The 18,150-nt window shown below is 43.3% G+C and overlaps 1 protein-coding gene across 1 annotated transcript in view; it reads right to left on the bottom strand.

The window, feature by feature from the left end:
• The window catches only part of FBN2 (fibrillin 2), a 140,301-nt gene that overhangs the window by 101,966 nt on the left and 20,185 nt on the right, over window positions 1-18,150 (bottom strand). Inside the window, exons 6-7 of the mRNA XM_035099625.2 lie at window positions 13,873-14,070; window positions 1,366-1,491 (exon numbers count right to left, since the gene is read on the bottom strand). Of these exons, the coding sequence (XP_034955516.2) occupies window positions 1,366-1,491; window positions 13,873-14,070 (324 nt within the window). The remainder of the gene's footprint in view (window positions 1-1,365; window positions 1,492-13,872; window positions 14,071-18,150) is intronic.

The following is an 18,150-nucleotide window of genomic DNA, read 5'->3' as shown; positions in this document are numbered from 1 at the left end:
GAGGAGGAGGAGGAGAAGGGTAGAAGGAAATAATAATAATAATAATAGCATTTCTTGCAAACAATGTTACATGTTTCAAAAACAAATAACTTGTGAATTCCACAATACAGCACAAAAGCCAAGAACATACCCACACTTGCTTTGCCTACGCAATATCTGTACTATGTACAGCTAAATTTAGAAACTAAAGCTGTTGTCACCTAATTTGTTTCAGTTGCTGTTGCGCAAGTAACAGTACATTTCCAAATTTTCACAAAGAGAAGATAAAGGATTTCTCGTGGTGAAAATATACAACAGCTCTCTATTTATTGTTAACATTGCCTTTATTATTTATTCCAAAACTGATTTATTTATGATACAGTCCCAAGCAAATATTTTCTCAGTGATGATGATAATATTTCTTTATTAATTTCTTTCATTTCATTTCATTTCCCAACCACCTGGCTGGGTTTCCCCAGCCACTCTGGGTGGCTCCCAAAGGAATATTAAAACCACGATAAAACATCAAACATTAAAAACTTCCCGAAACAAAATGTTTGTTTTCCTTCATTAAAACTGGAGTCATAGCCTCTGTTTTGCTATCTTTTCTTCAAAGCTTAACCAATTGTATTTATGGTTACAATGTCTGCTATTTAGCAGGAACTGTAAAGGAATAAAATTTTAGGGAATTTTGCAGACGAGAAAATAGATGGGTCTTGCTACCTTACCTCCCCCCCTTTCCCAAGAACTCAGATTTTCCTGTCAAAGTTCAGTCAAAATGAGCAAATAAGTTAAAACATAATTAATCTACACATAACAAATATGTGGTTCATCTGTTCATGATTAAATGGATTTTCTTTTCCACTGTTCCTCTCTTCTCACTCAAACACCTGTGCAATCAGATTACGTTACCTTGCTCTCTCATGGTCAGCACGATTGATGTTCTTAGGTCTTACAATTCATTTAATAGTAGAAGAGGGCAAAAAAGAGTTCTTAAGCCTAAGGGAGAGTTTGGAATATTTCCAGAAATGCTTATACAAGAGAAAGAGAGAAGGGATTTAGAGTCACTGTCCCATGATGCTGGGAATGCTTGACAGACTGAAGCAGGAAGGAAATGGAGGATGAAGTGTCTTGCCAAATTTCAAAAAACGGAGAAGGAATAGCTGGAAGCAGCAAAAACAAATAGGGTGCAAAGTGTACACGGCAGGCGTTATATGGGAGGAAATGAAAATTGGTGTTCTTATCAAGCATCCGACTGAATCCCTCTGTTAGGGTCCAGACTCTAAACCCCAAACTATGCCCCCATGCTCTCAGTCCAATATATCATAAAACAACAGGCAGCGAACACTATCTAGGAGGGTTTCCCCCCCAGTTTGTTACACTTACCTTCACATTTCTGAGTTGCTTCATTCTGTTTGTGACCAGCAGGACATTTGCACTCATATGATCCAACTGTATTGATGCAATTCCCCCCTTGGCAGATTCCAGGGATTGCCTGACATTCATCAACATCTGCAAATAAAATATGCATTTTCAATATCCTAAATGAAAATAAACCTCATGTGAATGCTAATACAATGTACACTAATGTGTTTTCTTGCTGAGGGCAGTCATAATCTCTATCTCCAGACAATGTGATTAGTTACCTCTATGCTCATCAATATTCCACAAATCCTGAAACCTCAAAGGCCCCTGCGATCTAGGGCTGCTGGCCTCCCAAACCCCGCCCACTCAGCCTGGACGGACTGGCTGGAATTCAAATCAATCACCTGGTGAGAAAGCCTCACCAATCCCCAGGGGCCGGCCTGGGAATTCCCCAAACTGTTGGCTGTTTGTCCCAAGCGTCGCTCCCTGGGGGGTGGAAAGTTTGTTTTATTTTTATTTAAGAACTTCTGTAACTTCTGCATCCTCTGAGTATGGAGAAGCTACCATCTTATTTTAGATGGCCCCATTTTGCACGATTTGAATTTTAGAAAAAAGACGGCAGTAGACGGTTGTGAGGAATCCCCAATTTCTTGAAGCATGGGAACCCCCAAAATTTTTTAGATGATTTGGTATAACATTCGGTTTGATTGATATATATGTGTATAATTTGAAATAATGTGATATAATTGGTTTTAATTGGAAAAATTAATAAAAATATATTTAAAAAAAATAGATGGCCCCATTTTGCTTCTACACTATTAAATTTCCACATTACAAGGAATTATTCTATTTAAAACCAACCAACCAACAAAAACAATTCTAGTTCCAGAAACCTGAAGACATATACATTGCAAACAATGAGAATTTGAAGGACTTTACAATGTAGACATCTAGCTAAACATAGTTTATTATAACCATTGATTGCCAAACTTCAGTTGTAACTAAATTTGCAGAAGTGTTTATACTTTACTGCTGAAACTATGCTGAGTTTATTTAGAAATAAACAGCCTCCATAATGCATAGAATAGAGATGATGTAAAGCCATGTGGACTCCTGCATGTCCTTCCTAGAATTGCCGTTTTTTAGTTTTTGGTTTGCAATATAGGCTGTTCAAGAGGAACAGCACTTATAATGAGGGTAAAAGATAAAGGTAAAGGTACCCCTGACCGTTAGGTCCAGTTGTGGACGACTCAGGGGTTACACGCTCATCTTGCTCTATAGGCCGAGGGAGCTGGCGTTTGTCCGGAGCTTCCGGGTCATGTGGCCAGCATGACTAAGCCGCTTCCCGCCAGAGCGGTACCCATTTATCTACTTGCACTTTGACATGCTTTTGAACTGCTAGGTTGGCAGGAGCTGGGATCAAGCAATGAGAGCTCACCCCCATCACAGGGATTCGAACTGCCAACCTTCCGATCGGCAAGCCCAAGAGGCTCAGTGGTTTAGACCACAGTGCGACCCGTGTCCCTATAATGAGGGTACATTAGAACAATCAATTTTCTTTCTAATAAAAAATGACTTGTGCATTCAAGTACAGTGGTGCCTCGCTTAACGAATGCCCTGCTTAACGAAATTTCCGCTTAACGAAATGATTTTTCGAGCAGAGCTTGCCTCGCTAGACGAATGCGTTTTACGAAAAATTCGTCTAGCGAATCGCGGTTTCCCATAGGAATGCATTGAAATTCAATTAATGCGTTCCTATGGGCAAAAAAAAAGTCAAAAAAATTTCAGTGCATTCCTATGGGATTCGCTAGACGAATTTTTCGCTATAAGAAAAGACCCGAGGAACGAATTAATTTCGTCTAGCGAGGCACCACTGTAGTCTAGAACTTTGTTGCCTGGAAAAGCTCAATGACTCTACAGACATTCTTCAATAGAGAGGCCAGATTTTTGCCCTTTGTCTAGATGGCAGGTGCAATGGTGACCAATCTTTCCACCCAGAACCCCATGACACAGGCACTTATGGTTTTTTCATCTCAGCAGTGCTAATTCAGCCCATTAAAAATCCTCAACACATCCCGCACCTATATACAGATTTTAGCATGTTTAAATGGCACATTAAGGATTTTGCAGTCTGTTATCATTATTATTATTTATTGGATTTATATACCACCCTATACCCACAGGTGTCAGGAGGGTTCACAGACTGTTGACGGTGCCTGTAAGAAACTGTATTTTTATGGGAGAAATCTAAATGTAACAAGAGGGCTCTGTTTCAAACACTATCAAGTTAATTGTGTGAAAGGGGGAGACTGGACTTTTATTCCTAAATGACGCCAGATACAGTAAAACCTCGTGTTACGTTAGGTTCATGTTGCATCTTTTCGGCTTGCGAACGTGGCAAACCCGGAAGTATACACTTCCGGGTTTGACGCGTTTGCCATGCGCACACGCACAGAAGTGTTCTGTGCACTTCACGCATGCGCAGGAGCGTTCTGCACACTTCACACATGTGCAGAAGTGTTCTATTGCACTCCGCGCTTGCGCAGAAGTGCCGCTCTACTCGCGGACTTTTTGGGGTGCAAACGGCACCCCAGAATGGATTGTGTCCGCAACTAGAGGTACCACTGTACACTGTATTGGGGTACCATTGGCAGTTTACCAGGAGGCAGATAAACTGATAAGCCAAAAAGATTATTATGTAACGCATAAGGTTTCAGTTGTGACACTTGGCTACAGAATTCAACTTCCATACATTTCAGTAGAATCCAAAAGGACATTCCACTCAAATATATTGGTCTGTAGTTATAGACCAATGAAATTTTGGGATTCCAATGAGAACCTAGCGACTGGTTGGAGGGTCTGACTGGAGAGAATAAAAGGGCAGGCTCAGCATTTTTTAAGGGGCTTCGGAAGACTGTGAAGATATGTGCCGAAGAGATAGAGACAAGTCTGAAAGTTTGGAATGGAAAGCTCTTGTTGCCAGGGGAAACAACCAGTGTCCATAGGGGGCTAGAAGGAAGCAAGAAGAAGGAGCCAATGCTTTAAAGCTGAAATCAATGAAAGCTGAAGCTAAGAAGGTTTGCAAGGACAGAGGAAGCCTCCCACAGAAGTCCTTTGGAAAAGCCAATGGGAGCAGTGGCAGATTTCGGCTCTCAATTTTCAGTGGTGCCCTGTGCGACGCAAATTCGGTACCCCCTGCCTCTTGTGCTCCGTTCTACAGAATTTTTGTATTTCCACTTAGTGTGGTGCCCAGTTCTGCCACATTGCTTGTGCCACCCTAAAACCACCTCTGATTGTCAGTATTATATTTCAGTATGTTAGCTTGAAAGAAAAAAACAGCAAGACGACTTCAAGTGATCAGCCAGTGATTTAACAGAGCTGTGGCTTAGAAGGGTAATTGGCCAGTGATATAGTATAAGGATACGAACTAGAGCAAGCTTCTAATTAAAACAACAATTACATTAAGACAGCAATTACAAAATGACAACAGGTTGGGCAGGAGGAAGTGCTAGGGGGGAAATGTGCACCGTATTTTTCGCTCCATAAGACGCACTTTTTTCCTCCTAAAAAGTAAGAGGAAATGTCTGTGTGTCTTACGGAGCGGATGCATGGCCCCTGGAGCCGAATTGCCCAGGGGCAAAAGGCAGATCATGCTTTTTTTTTTAAAAAAAGAAAGAGCTAAAGGCTAACAAGAGGGGAAGAGGGTGTTGAAAGGAAGCCGCTCAGCAGCTGATTGCAAGAGATTGGGGAGGGACATAAGAGACGCTAGCTCCCTTCCTGGCCCGGCCCCCTTGCCCAGGCATCCATTGTTGAATGTTCTGCAGATGGAGGCTGTTTGTTTCCCTAGTGACATGTGACTGGCTGATTAGATTATCTGTCTGGAAACTGTAGAAATGGCTCCCTTTCCGTTCCTAAAGAAGCTGCAGAACTGTGAGTTGAACCCTATAAAAACAGGATTTCCCCCCTTTGCAAGGTAAGCTCAACAACTTTGAGCTGATCCTCAAAAATGGAGCTTTCCCCCTTTGCAAAAAAGCTGCACAACTGTGAGCTGACCCCCCAAAAATGGAGCTTTCCCCCTGTGCAAAAGAAGCTGCACAACTGATCCCAAAAAAAACACCACAGGGCTTTTCCCATTTGCAAAAGAAGCTGCACAACTTTGAGCTGATCCTCAAAAAATGGAGCTTTCCCCCTTCGCAAAAGAAGCTGCACAACTGTGAGCTGATCCCCCCAAAACCGGGACTTTTCCCATTAGCAAAAAAAAAAAAAAAAAAAAAGCTGCACAACTGTGAGCTGATCCCCCCAAAACCGGGACTTTTCCCATTAGCAAAAAAAAAAAAAAAAAAAAGCTGCACAACTGTGAGCTGATCCCCCCCTAAAACAGGGCTTTCCTCCTCTAAAAAATTAGGTGCGTCTTTTGGTCAGGTGCATCTTATGGAGTGAAAAAAAAACCCCGCTAATTTACTCTACCTCTTCGCCAAAATTTTCTCCTGTAGATTTTTTCAACCAATCTTCATCAGTTAATGAGAAAAGAAATTGTGTTCAAAAATTATCAAGGGGGAGAGGATATTTTGGTTAAATTCTCATGGGCAGGGTGGAGGAATTTGTTATGCTTATGTTACTTCTGAGGTGACTAAAGGGTAATTTGTGAGTGCCCTTTCTTTCATTCAACCAATCATCTCACTAATAGTCTGCACTATGGAGTTTCTGGGGGTTCCTGTGTTTTAAAGCCCCGGGCAAGACATAAGGTAACTTATCCCATGGGGCTTTTTCAGATTAGGAAGCATGGAGTGGCAGGAAGGCAGCAGAGTGCAGGAGAAATCTTTACTGTTATGCAAAATGCATATACCACCCTTGGCCCCCTTGAAACAATTAGGTAAGCTCCAAAAAAACAAAAAAACAAAAAAAAACCAACCCATCCCCTGAGATTCTAAAGTGTTCTGAGAATAAGGCAAAAAATAAAATAAAATAAAATGAATAAAATAAAGGAGAGAAAACTTTTGAGACATTGGAGGGCAGATTTCAGCACTGCAATTATTCGCCCAAAGTTAAGTCCCACCAGACACGTGGTATTAGTAACCACGTCAGTATTCCCAATAGCCTCTTTCAGTTCTTAGCTGTAAGGTACAGGGTTTGACCTTTAGCCTTATGCTTCAATGTGCACTCAATGCATGGAGGCATTCAGTATAAGTAGACCTTTTATCTGCCAATGTTGCTTATTCAAATGCAGCCAACTGTGTCAGCAGAGCAGTAGCTAATATTAACAATTTACAGATGTTGTAAGTAGCAAATTAATGTGCAAACAGCAATATATGAATTCTCTGGTGGCCACTACTTCTACAAAGAGTGTCTCTGTTTGACTCCTTCACAAGAGAATGTTTCACAGCTAAATGAGTTGCAGATATTGAATTATTAAATAATTAATAGCTCTACTAGCAGGAAACAAAAATAGGCTAAGTTTCCCTCTCTCCCTGAAGTGAAAACATTTTAGTATTTAAGAAACTTTATTAATCATTATCAGCTTTAGTTCGATTTATGGTAAAAAAAACAAGGAAGGGGGGAAAAGACAGCAACTTGCATTATGTAAAACTGTCCTATGGAAAATAAATCAGGAAGTGAAATATGAATGGAGCCTTGCTACATCAGCAACTGAAGCTAGAAAAGCTATTGATATTTACATATGTACATAAATTAGGTCTGAAATTTGGTTGGACACATCACAGTCTTACACAGTGAGGTTCTGAACTAGCCAAATGAAAGCACATATCAAGTTGGTTTCAGTGGTTTCATAAGCCAAAGGTTAGAGGCTACATTGGTTTCCATCTCTGCAAATGGCTCTTATTATAGTTTTCATGCCTCACTTCATATTTCATATGAAAAAGGGCCTGTAGATCTTTTGGTTCAGCAGAATACTAAGATGAAATCTAAATATTATTGTGGCCATTTATAGGTGGGAGACAGGAGAGTCTGTCGGATATGACATTGTTCTGCCCACTTCCATGAATGTTGTAGTTCCCACTATGCCACCCTATGGTCCAGCAAACCCTGCTTCACCAGAACCAACTCAAGGGGTTTCCAGGGATATAGAAACATAGGTTTCACACATGAGTATTTCCCACCTCTGCCTGGATGCCAGCATGTGCTCATGAGAACTCAAAATTCCATGGCTACTGAACATGTTCCTTCTGCACTGGGCTGTTAGGGATGGTGCAAGGTGGGGGATCCCACATTGCTTTTTTAAAAAAGTGTAACATATTTGCTAACATCAGTGTTTCCCCAATGTATGCTGATACCTCCGCTTCTTGTTCTCAGTGGCCTCATTTTGCCTACATTCTTGTCAGCACTCACCACCTGAGTTTGCTATTAGAACGAGTGGTTCTAGCCAGTCCTGTGGGCAGAAATATTCACAATCCTAGTGGCATAAGATGGACTTGTAAGAAAGTAAAGCTCGAGTCCGGTTAATACATATTTACAGTTCCCTTTTACTGTAGATAAGGCAGGACTAACATCTGTTGTTTTCATCCCGAATTGAGTGTTTCTATAATCTTACGATGTCTAACCAGATGTGTTCTTAGAGCGATGTTTCACATTAGGGTAGTCTCTGCTGGAATTGCTTCTCATCTGTTTTTAAGTTGATTATAAATGTGGACTAATTACTACAGAGATGTCAAATGGTCATCTCTTCCAGCTTGTCCCCTCCCCCAAACAGGTACAAGAGAGGAAACCAAATGTTTGGTTTAAAGCATACTTCAAACCTTTTAACTTTAAAGCCCACTTTACTGTTTATAGCTACATGCGTAGTCAGGCTTTTTTGCTTTTTGCATTGAAGAGCAACTCTGCCATCAGAAGCAGCCACTGAAACTAAGCAAGGCTTCCACTGCAAAGCAACATGCTCCTCAGCAGATAAAGTGATATCTGTCAATGTAACTTTCTCCTCCTACAGTTATCTTGTGACTAAAAAAAAGGCATCTCTCTCCTTCCTTGGAGGTTTTTAAGCAGAGGCTGGATTGCCATCTGTCACATATGATCTTGTTGTAATCTAGACTAGGTGACCCCTGGGGTCTCTTCCAACTCTACAATTCTATGTGTATATATCTGTGTTCTTTCTTTCTCTCCCTCTCCTTTCTTTCGTTCTCACACATCACTTGTATCCTGCCTCTCCATAATGAAGTGCTCAAGAAAGCTAATAAAAAAAAAACCATCTAAAAAATGCCAGTAGAATGCAAACAATCCAGTAATACCTAAATCCAATAATACAGAATGTAAACAGCTAAGACTAAATGCCTGTCTAAATAAACAGGTCTTCAACAGGCAGCTAAAATCTAACATAGCAAGGGCAAGATAGATCTCCCAAGGCAGGGAGGTTCCACATCTCAAAAGCTTTCGTACCAGATGTACCTCAGTTACAACCAGGACATGTAGGAAGGCCTCCTTGTATAACCTCATAGATTGGGGAGGGTCATCAAATAAGTTTATCTTCCCTTTTGGTTGTGAGGCAGCTCACAGTCTAAACTCTTCTAAAAGCCACATAAAAACAAAACTCAAGCCAGTATCAGAAGCCAGCAGCAGAAGCCATACACATCAGGAAAGGCAGGGCCAGCCCTATGGTCAGGTTGGGTGGCGCAGGGCGCGCCCGGCAGCCATGCTATGCGGTAAGCCCGCCTGCCACGCAGCAGCGCCCGGCAGCCATGCTGCGCCCGCCCGCCCACCATGCAGCAGCACCCGGCAGCCATGCTGCGCGCTGAGCCTGCCCGCCCGCCGCGCAGCAGTGGCCCGGCAGCTGTGCTGCATGCACGCTGAGCCCGCCTGCCCTGTTGGGAAACGGGGCGGGGGGCGCCGGAGGGATCCGCCGCACCACGGCACCAGGGATGCTTAAGACGGCCCTGAGGGAAGGCCACAAGCCAACATGCAGAATCTCATTCAAGATCATCAGATTTCTTTAAACTTAGGAACATACATTGTCTGGAAGAAGCATGCAAAGGGAATTACACTTGCAAGGAATATGGGCTTCTATCCTACACTTAAAACAGGGGGCCTATCAAAGTGATGTGCACAGGAAAGCTTGTCCGGTAGGGCCTGTGCAAATAAAGATCAGGATGCTGCCACAGCTCTAGAAGGAAGAGGAACATAAACCAGTGGTACCCTTAGAACCCTTTGTCCTAGTGAGGATGATGGCTTGGACATGGCAGTTGTTTGCTGCCACTATTTCCAAGGTACCATTGTTCTAAACAGGATAAACAAACCCACGTAATCTCTCAAAGTAAAAAGCAGAAGGTATGAGTTATGTGCCATCAAGCACACCAAGCAAGAGAAAGAACATCTGGACATGGACTTGAAATCTATATTTTCGAATTAAAAGTCAGGAGGTGTACATCAATAGAATTCTCTCAGTTGTTCAGTTCAATGGCAAATCAGGAAAACTGATAATGGCTGTCAAATAGTTCCATATAATACCTTTATGGGATTGTTCTGAGGATGCACAAAATGCGATTTCAAATGCTTCTTTCATTCAGTTGGAAGACATAGCAATTCCATCTGGACCTCAAATAGGGAATCTTTTCTGATTATGACTTGAAAATGGGAATCTCTATTATCTTCCCTATTAGCTCAACTGGTAGTACACAAGACTTTTAAGCTCAGGGTCATGGGTTCGAGCCCCACATTGGGCGAAAGTTTTCTGCATTGCAGGCAGTTGGACTAGATGTTCCTCGTGGTCCCTTACAGCTTTATAACTCCACAATTCTATGGTCTGAATAAAGGCCACACATAATCAGTTCCTGTGTTTCTCTGTTAGTTAACAAAAGGAACACAGTACTGTGTGCAGGAAAGCAAATTCAATCCGTGTTTGCAATTGGCCTTTGTGTCTGGCTTAATAAGAAATATGGATATTCAGCACTTTTCAGGATTTGTCCCTTGTCAAAAGTCTGATGTTATCTTTATGCCTTTGATATTTTGCTTCTCTCTGAAATGATTTGACAGTACAAGCTTCTCAGCAGCCAAGTTCCTAATTCATGTTGAGCGAAGCACATTCAGAACGCCGTAAGAAGCAATTGTGAAATTACATAGTGTAAAAAAAGAAAATGGTTGTTTTAAATGCGCATTGTTCACAGGCAAAATACCCACACTGTTTTCTATTTCCACAGTGTAATTCTGCAACAATGTCAACTGTTCATTGCACAATTTAAGGATATTTGTCATGCTCAGTTAGCCAGCAGCCAAAGCCGTGAAATGCCAAAAAACATTCTCAAGGGCACTGAAACTACAGAGCTAAGTGAATCCTTGGCATACTTCTAATCGTTTCTCTCCCTAAACTACAGGAGTCATAAACATTCGAGAAAAGATACTCATATAGGTGAGCACACCCTTGAAAACATCCAAGCCTGACACACAGTTTGTAAACTTCCACCCATTTCCTATAATGTACTTTAAGCATTTTATTGCCTATTTGCAATCGGTAAACTGCTATCCCCTGCCCTAAGGCCAAAAAAAAGCTACCTTCACATAGAGGAAGGCAGAAGTAGCAAGCTCTCCTGGGTCCCAGCAGAATGGCTTTCCTGACCGGGAACCAGGGCTGAGACTAACAGTTCCAGAATCCCCCAAGTCTTTCTTTCCCTTCCTATGAAGAATATCCTTGGGCACATGTGGGGACTCAGAGGCATTTTGGGAAATGGATAGGGAAAGTGTGAGGCTGCTGGGGGCCTGCGCTTCTCTTTCCAGGCAGCCCATCCACTTCAGCAGCCCAATCCTAGACGCAGGAAGGCCAAACAAACTCTTCTATGAGTTCTGACAGTGCGTAGTACCATTAAGGAAGGCTGGACAGTGCAAAAAATGCAGTGCTAAAACCTTTTAAAAACAGCACATGCTTTGCTTCCCAAGGTCAGCTTCTTTCATACACTTCTGTATACTAAATAAAAAAATTGTCCAGCAGCATCTTAGAGACCAACTAAGTTTGTTCTGGGAATAAGGTGCTACTGGACAATTTTTCAATTTTTCAATTTATTTTGACTGCGTCAGACCAACACGGCTACCTACCGGAATCTACTTTTGTATACAGTTTCACCTCTTGGCAGGCCGGGATATAAACTTGTATAAAAAGGTAAAGGGACCCCTGATCATTAAGTCCAGTGCAGACGACGAGTTGCGGCGCTCATCTCACTTTACTGGCCGAGGGAGCCGGTGTTTGTCCGCAGACAGCTTCCGCGTCATGTGGCCAGCATGACTAAGCCGCTGCTGGCAAACCAGAGCAGCGCACGGAAACATTGTTTACCTTCCCGCTGGAGCGGTACCAATTTATCTACTTGCACTTTGACGTGCTTTCAAACTGCTAGGTTGGCAGAAGCTTGGATAGAGCAGTGGGAGCTCACCCCGTCGTGGGGATTCGAACCGCCGACCTTCTGATCGGCAAGCCCTAGGCTCTGTGGTTTAGACTACAGTGCCACCTGCGTCCCTATAAGTTTGCATATATTGTCTCAAAAAATATACCAATTTTCCTGCATAAAAATTGTAGTTTTGTAAGATAGTAGCAAACAGCGATGTGTGTATTTCATGTCTGTACTTCAATGTCTTTGAGAGTGTTCTGCTGGTTCACAGAACACATGCGAAGCCTGAGGCCCATATGGCTGCATTACATGAAATAAAAGCTGTTTACACTGTTGCATTCCCACTGCAAGATCTGCAAAGAAAGTTTTATTCACATTCATCCATGCCACTGCCTTCTGAGTCACATGAACACTTGTTCTGTTATTACACTACTTTCTTGGGCCATGGACCCAATTCTTCTACCTGACCTATGGAAGTCTCTTGAACATTGTGTTTTTCTTTCGCGGCCGAAGCCTGCGACACTTTCAGGGAGATTTTCCCAATCTAGTGTCTTCCAGATACCTTTTGTACTACAACTCCCATAATTCCTCATCATTGGCCATGCTGGCTAGGGCTGAAGGGAGCTGTATGCCAATGACATCTGGAGGACACCAGGATGCAGAAGGCTGTTCTAAGGAGAAGGAAGGATATATTTACTACTGGTTACTTTTTTTCTACTCATTCCACATTAGATTCGATCCAATGGAATGAAAATTGGCGCATATGTCTGACTGCTGTAGAACAACCTATTGTTATATTAATTCACCTTAGAAAGCAAAAGATCACTGTATCAATCCACTGAGCAGAAATTATGTCACTTACCCATTTTGTACAAGGACAAATAGGCTGCTTTGTTAAGGCTGCCAATTTTAGAACCAGTTGCTATAATGAGGATATTTCTACATGACTCTCAGATTTTAGTGTCAGCCCTGTAATTGCATTAATTACATACTCAGTGCCTATAGGGACAAAAAGCTTTGAAGTACATTTTCTTAATAACTGTAATAACCTGCACAATTTTCAAGAAAATGTACTTTTAAGTTTGGCTGGCAAAGGCTGGGAGTAAAAATGGGCATTTCTCCTATATTTCACAATTCAGTATGTTGTGAACAACAGTTACAACTTTGGCGGGGTGGGGAGGAAAGTAGTTGCTCTCACGCCTTTCTAGGAAACCCCACATTTCACTTTGGGAACCACTCGTTCACTTGTTTTACCAAAATGCAGTTTGTTTGTTTGTTTGTTTGTTTGTTTGTTTGTTTGTTTATGTACAGGGGCAGCAGCAGTCACCAAAGGAGAGCACCACTCAGGACATGGCGGCACTGCAGTGGTGTCACAGCTGCATACTTGGATGGCACAGGGTAGGGCAGCAATGAGGTCAGGCCAGCAGGGCACACTAGCAGAAGTGCCAGATTGGGTGCCCGAACCACCCTGATCTCTCTGCTGCCCTTACCAGCCCCCTCACTGTCCCATGGTGACAGTAGCTGCTGGGAGGCCAAGACTATTGTGGCTGCCCTCTCCACCAGCTGCTCCTGTGCAGGGGAAATTATAGACACTTAATAGACATAGTATATACAGTGGAACCTCGTGTTATGGACGGGATCCATTCCAAAAGCCCATCCATAACACGGAACTGACGCAAGCCAAAGCGCCACATCTGCACACATGTGCAGCACAATTTAGCACTTCTGTGCATGCACAAGCAGCAATACCCAGAAGTAACCCATTCCAGTACTTCCGGGTTGCCGCAGGATGCAACACAAAACCTGAAGCGGACACAACATGAGTTCTGACTGTATAATGGTTATCCCAAGAAAGGGGAGAGGCATCCATTGCAGTACATGACTCTATCTCAATAAGTTATTTTCACTTTTGTATTTCATGCACAGTCTGTGGGTCTAATTCATTCCTCCACCATGGTTTCATTATTATGTCAATGCCGCCTAACAAATATCTTGACACTTACAGAAATGCTTTATATTTTGAATATACTCTCACTTTCTCTCTCTCTCTCTCTCTCTCTCTCTCTCTCTCTCTCTCTATATATATATATATATATATATATATATATGAGAAAGGAGGGAAGAAACATCTGGCTTCAATCAATTGCTCAGATCTACTCTACAGTAGGAAAACATTTAAATTGCAGTAACTAATGTAACACAAATGGCTTACCTTGACATGCGCCAGTGCGGATGTTGGGGATGAAACCACGGCGGCATGGCTGAGGCTGAGCAGGGCACATCTCACAAGGGTGGCCCCATGCACGGCCAATGGTTGCGCAACAAAGCGTCTTCGTGCAAACAATGCCAGTCAGCTGGCCTTGACACATCTGGTTGCTGACCTGAGTGAAACAAGGGCCTGTTCTGTAATCTGGAAATTAAGAGGAAACATTTTAATGCCTGAGGAGTGCCTCCACCTCCACATCTATAAACAGAGCAACTTTTCAGTTTACTTGACTTATCTGATGCAGTAATATGTTCCGTTTGAAAGCTTGCAACATAATGAACCATTTTTTCTCTGAAAGGCCATGGCATGTTGTGACTTTTTAAAAAATAAAAAAAATTGCCATATCCCACCAGGGCTTTTAATTCTTGGTGTACCTTGTCTATATTTTCAGTTAAAAGGAGGGATTGTTAAAGATATCTATCAAACACTATCCACACACGAATGACAGTGCAGGTGTCATGCAGCTTGCACAAATTTTGATCAGAATGCTGCTTTGATATCATGACCTGCCAGGACACAGAGAAAAGGGAAGAGGATCCCAGTAAGGGGTGTAGCCACTGAAGATGGGGAATGGGAGACTGGGGCTGATGAGGTCTCCTCAATGAACAGCAGAGGATGTTGAAGAGAGAGCCAGCAGTTCACAGGGGCCAGAGGAAATAGACATGTCACCAGAACCAGAGGTGTCCCCTTCTCCTTCTGAGGCACAGTGAGGAAATATACCTTAAGAGGCTGAGGTAGATGAGAGAACACAGGCCAGTTTACTAGCTGATCAGGTGAAGATCAGGTGACTTGTTAGGTCTGGGAGGTTTGTGGTCACTCAGCTCGATTAAGCTCAGAGCAGATGATGTTCACATGCTTTGTTAAGGAGAGAGATGGGCTCTTCTCCCTTGCAAATTGCCCTGATCAAAGGACAATTTGCACCTGGAGATGGACAGGAGGAAAAGTGTGCTTGACTTTTCCCCAACCATGGGGAAAACTAGCTAACTAAAATTCTCTCTCTTACACACACACACACACACACACACACACACACACACACACACACTTTTACCCTGCCAGAGTTCTCAACCTGTGCCAATTTCAAAAATGTGGGTTTGGGACACGCTGATGCTAAAGTAAAGGCAGCTGTTGGAGAAGATTCAGGGGAAAACAATTGGCACACTTTCTTGCCCATTCTCCAGCACTAATTGTTCCTTCCCAAAGGTGCCTTGTAATGAAAGGAGTGTGATGATGTCATTACACACAGCTATAATGCAACAAAGCCAAAAATTGCCCCTTCATTTCAGTGAAAGAAATGGCCAGCCTACATTAAAGTTTTGTATTCAATCGCTTAATGTCCAAGCCTCTTGCAATATAGGCCACTATAAAAACAACAACACTGTATTGTATAACAAAACACCACCCTTCACCGAGAGATCACAGAGCAGTTTAAAGTATAAAATACAAAATACATAAGATACAAAATACATACACACACACACGGACCAATAAGCCCACCGCAGCAACACCCAAAGGCTTGCGTGATAGGCAAGACATGGGGGATAATGATGCTGAAACCAGCAACAGACAAGCCCTGGTTGAAATACATAAAATTTCTTTATGTATCAACAAGTCAGAGAGGATTCAGTGAACTGTTTGGAAAACAGGTCATACAAGGACAGGCTAAATGTCTAAGAAAAAAATTAATATAGCCAAGATGTCAGCATTCAATTAAACGTATCATCCTAAATATATCAAATAAGAGTATGCATTTTTTTACCTGGGTAACTAACAGAGGGATTTTAAAAGCTGATTTCAAATGTAGCAAATTTATGCCAAGTACTGGAAAAGGTTCCTTATAAAAACAGATGCCCATGCTCTTGCAGCTTTCCATCTGGATTCTGCCCCCACGCCAGGGTTCTATTTGGTTCAGTATGGCATAGGACCCCTGCTATAAACCTTTTGGTGAGATCCTTGATCTCCCTAATGGAAACGTATGCATGCTGGGACAGGGACAGCCAACATGCTTGAGTAGCATGCCATTTCGTACTGCAATGGAGAGCAAAGATGGGACATTATCACAAGGCTGTTGGCCTGTTTTGCATGTTCATGATATCTGCCCAAATGCAGTGTTTGTGTCAGTCTGAAAAACTTTTGCTTTGTTCCGCACGCTGCCGCCTATGTCTGGAGAGGCCCACTACTAAATGTTGGAAGTCCAACAGGGATTCTTATTACATCTTTATTCTATGCTCTATGAGTCAGAATAGCTTCTTTCACACAGAAGAACAAACTGTGCATGTAAAAGTTGATGGAACCGCCACCCCTAACTTCTGGACTTTAAGCAGAAATCAGTAGTTACTTCATTCTGTTTGTGCTATACACCCTGCTCATCTTCCTCCTATTGCAATTATTTCACTAGTTACAGGATATGTATGTTGGATTGACCCTAGATGTCCCTCTGTCTTTCCCGCCAGCCTCCCCTGGCCTCCTCCTGCCCACTACCTGCAAAGTAATGCTACTCCGCTAGAGCAGAGTCCTCCCTCTTCATGCAGCCAGGCAAAGTTCTGCCAACAGGATCTCTACTGGGTGGCAGCCAGCAAAAAGTACCGAAGCAGAGCTTTCCCAGAAGAAACAGATCAGGGCTAAGATCTGTTGGATTCTAAGCCTGCCCCACTGCCATCATATAATGGAATTGGCCCCAATATGATCCGCCTCCCTTCTGCCCTGGCTTTTGGAATGGCAGAGTGGTAGTTCCACCACACCATTAAGGTACTGCTGGGCTAGGAGGAGTATGGATTGTTCCTTTGCAGTGGTTCCCAAACATAGGACTCCATCTGTTTTTGGACTTCAGTTCCCATCATCCCTGACCACTGGCCTTGCTTGCTAGGGATGATGGGACCTGTAGTCCAAAAACAGCTGGAGACCCAAGCTTGGAAACCATGGTTTAGACCAGCGGTCCCCAGACTTACCGGCTTTTGGGCCGGTTCCCACCGCGCCAATCGCGCGGCGGGCCGGAGGACGGGGGAGCGTGTGCCTGTGCGGGCCGGCGGGCGGGGGAGTGTGCGGCCGTGCGCATGCGCACGGGCGCTTACTGGCGCGGTGGCGCGCTTCCAGGGTGGAAAAAGCGTCGAAAATCCGTTGTGCGCATGCGTATGGGCCTCCCCCGACCCGGAAGTGCACCAGAAATGACCTCTTCCGGGTCGGGAGAGGCCCATACGCATGCGCACAAAGGATTTTCGGCGCTTTTTTCCCAGCCCGGAAGAGCGCTGCCGCGCTGTGCGCCGTAAGAGCGGGCGGCGGGGGTCGTGGCAGGCCGGATTGGCAGGCCAATTGGGCCGCATCCGGCCCCCAGGCCATAGTCTGGGGACCCCTGGTTTAGACTCAGAGCATGGGTAGGCAAACTAAGGGCTGGGGGCCAGATCCAGCCCAATCGCCTTCTCAATCCGGCCGGCGGACAGTCCAGGAATCAGTGTGTCTTTTACATGAGTAGAATGTGTCCTTTTATTTAAAATACATCTCTGGGTTATTTGTGGTGCCTGCCTGGTGTTTTTACATGAGTAGAATGTGTGCTTTTATTTAAAATGCATCTCTGGGTTATTTGTGGGGCATAGGAATTTGTTCATTTTTTTATTTCAAAATATAGTCCGGCCCCCCACAAGGTCTGAGGGACAGTGGACTGAAAAAGTTTGCTTACCCCTGGTTTAGAAGAAGACTTGCATCAGCCAATGCCTATAGGATTTTTAATATTTTCATGCCACTTTTATTTTGGGGTGCTCAAAGACGTTTACATGAAGTTCAGTAGGAGATTGTCCATCAAGGTGCTAACTTGGCTCTCTGGGCTTTAACAAAATTATCCATATCATGCTATGATCAAACCATGCTATGGATCAGCTCCACTCTAAGAGACAACCACTTTCTAAGGAATGCCTGACACTACAGTGGAATGCTTTTATTTTTCCTTTTATAACTACCTTCCAAGTCATTAATTGCTACGTTAAGGCTGAGGGATTTCACAAGTCCCAACACATGGTGATGTATTCATGATGGTATCCTGGACACGTCACCCGTGTATCAGGCCTACAAGTCCACAATTACATGGATATGAAATATTTCCGTAGACACATATCCCCAGTGGCATTTCAAACCAACCTATGCAAGGCTGATAAAATGATTTATTGCCATGGTGCATAGGAAAACAACTTGGCACATTGCTGAAGGCATTCCACGCTTAGGCTGACGACACTT

Source organism: Zootoca vivipara, chromosome 11 (assembly GCF_963506605.1).
Source record: "Zootoca vivipara chromosome 11, rZooViv1.1, whole genome shotgun sequence".
Classification (NCBI taxonomy): domain Eukaryota; kingdom Metazoa; phylum Chordata; class Lepidosauria; order Squamata; family Lacertidae; genus Zootoca; species Zootoca vivipara.
Note: the sequence above shows the minus strand (reverse complement) of the source record. Positions and strands in the feature narration are given on the sequence as shown.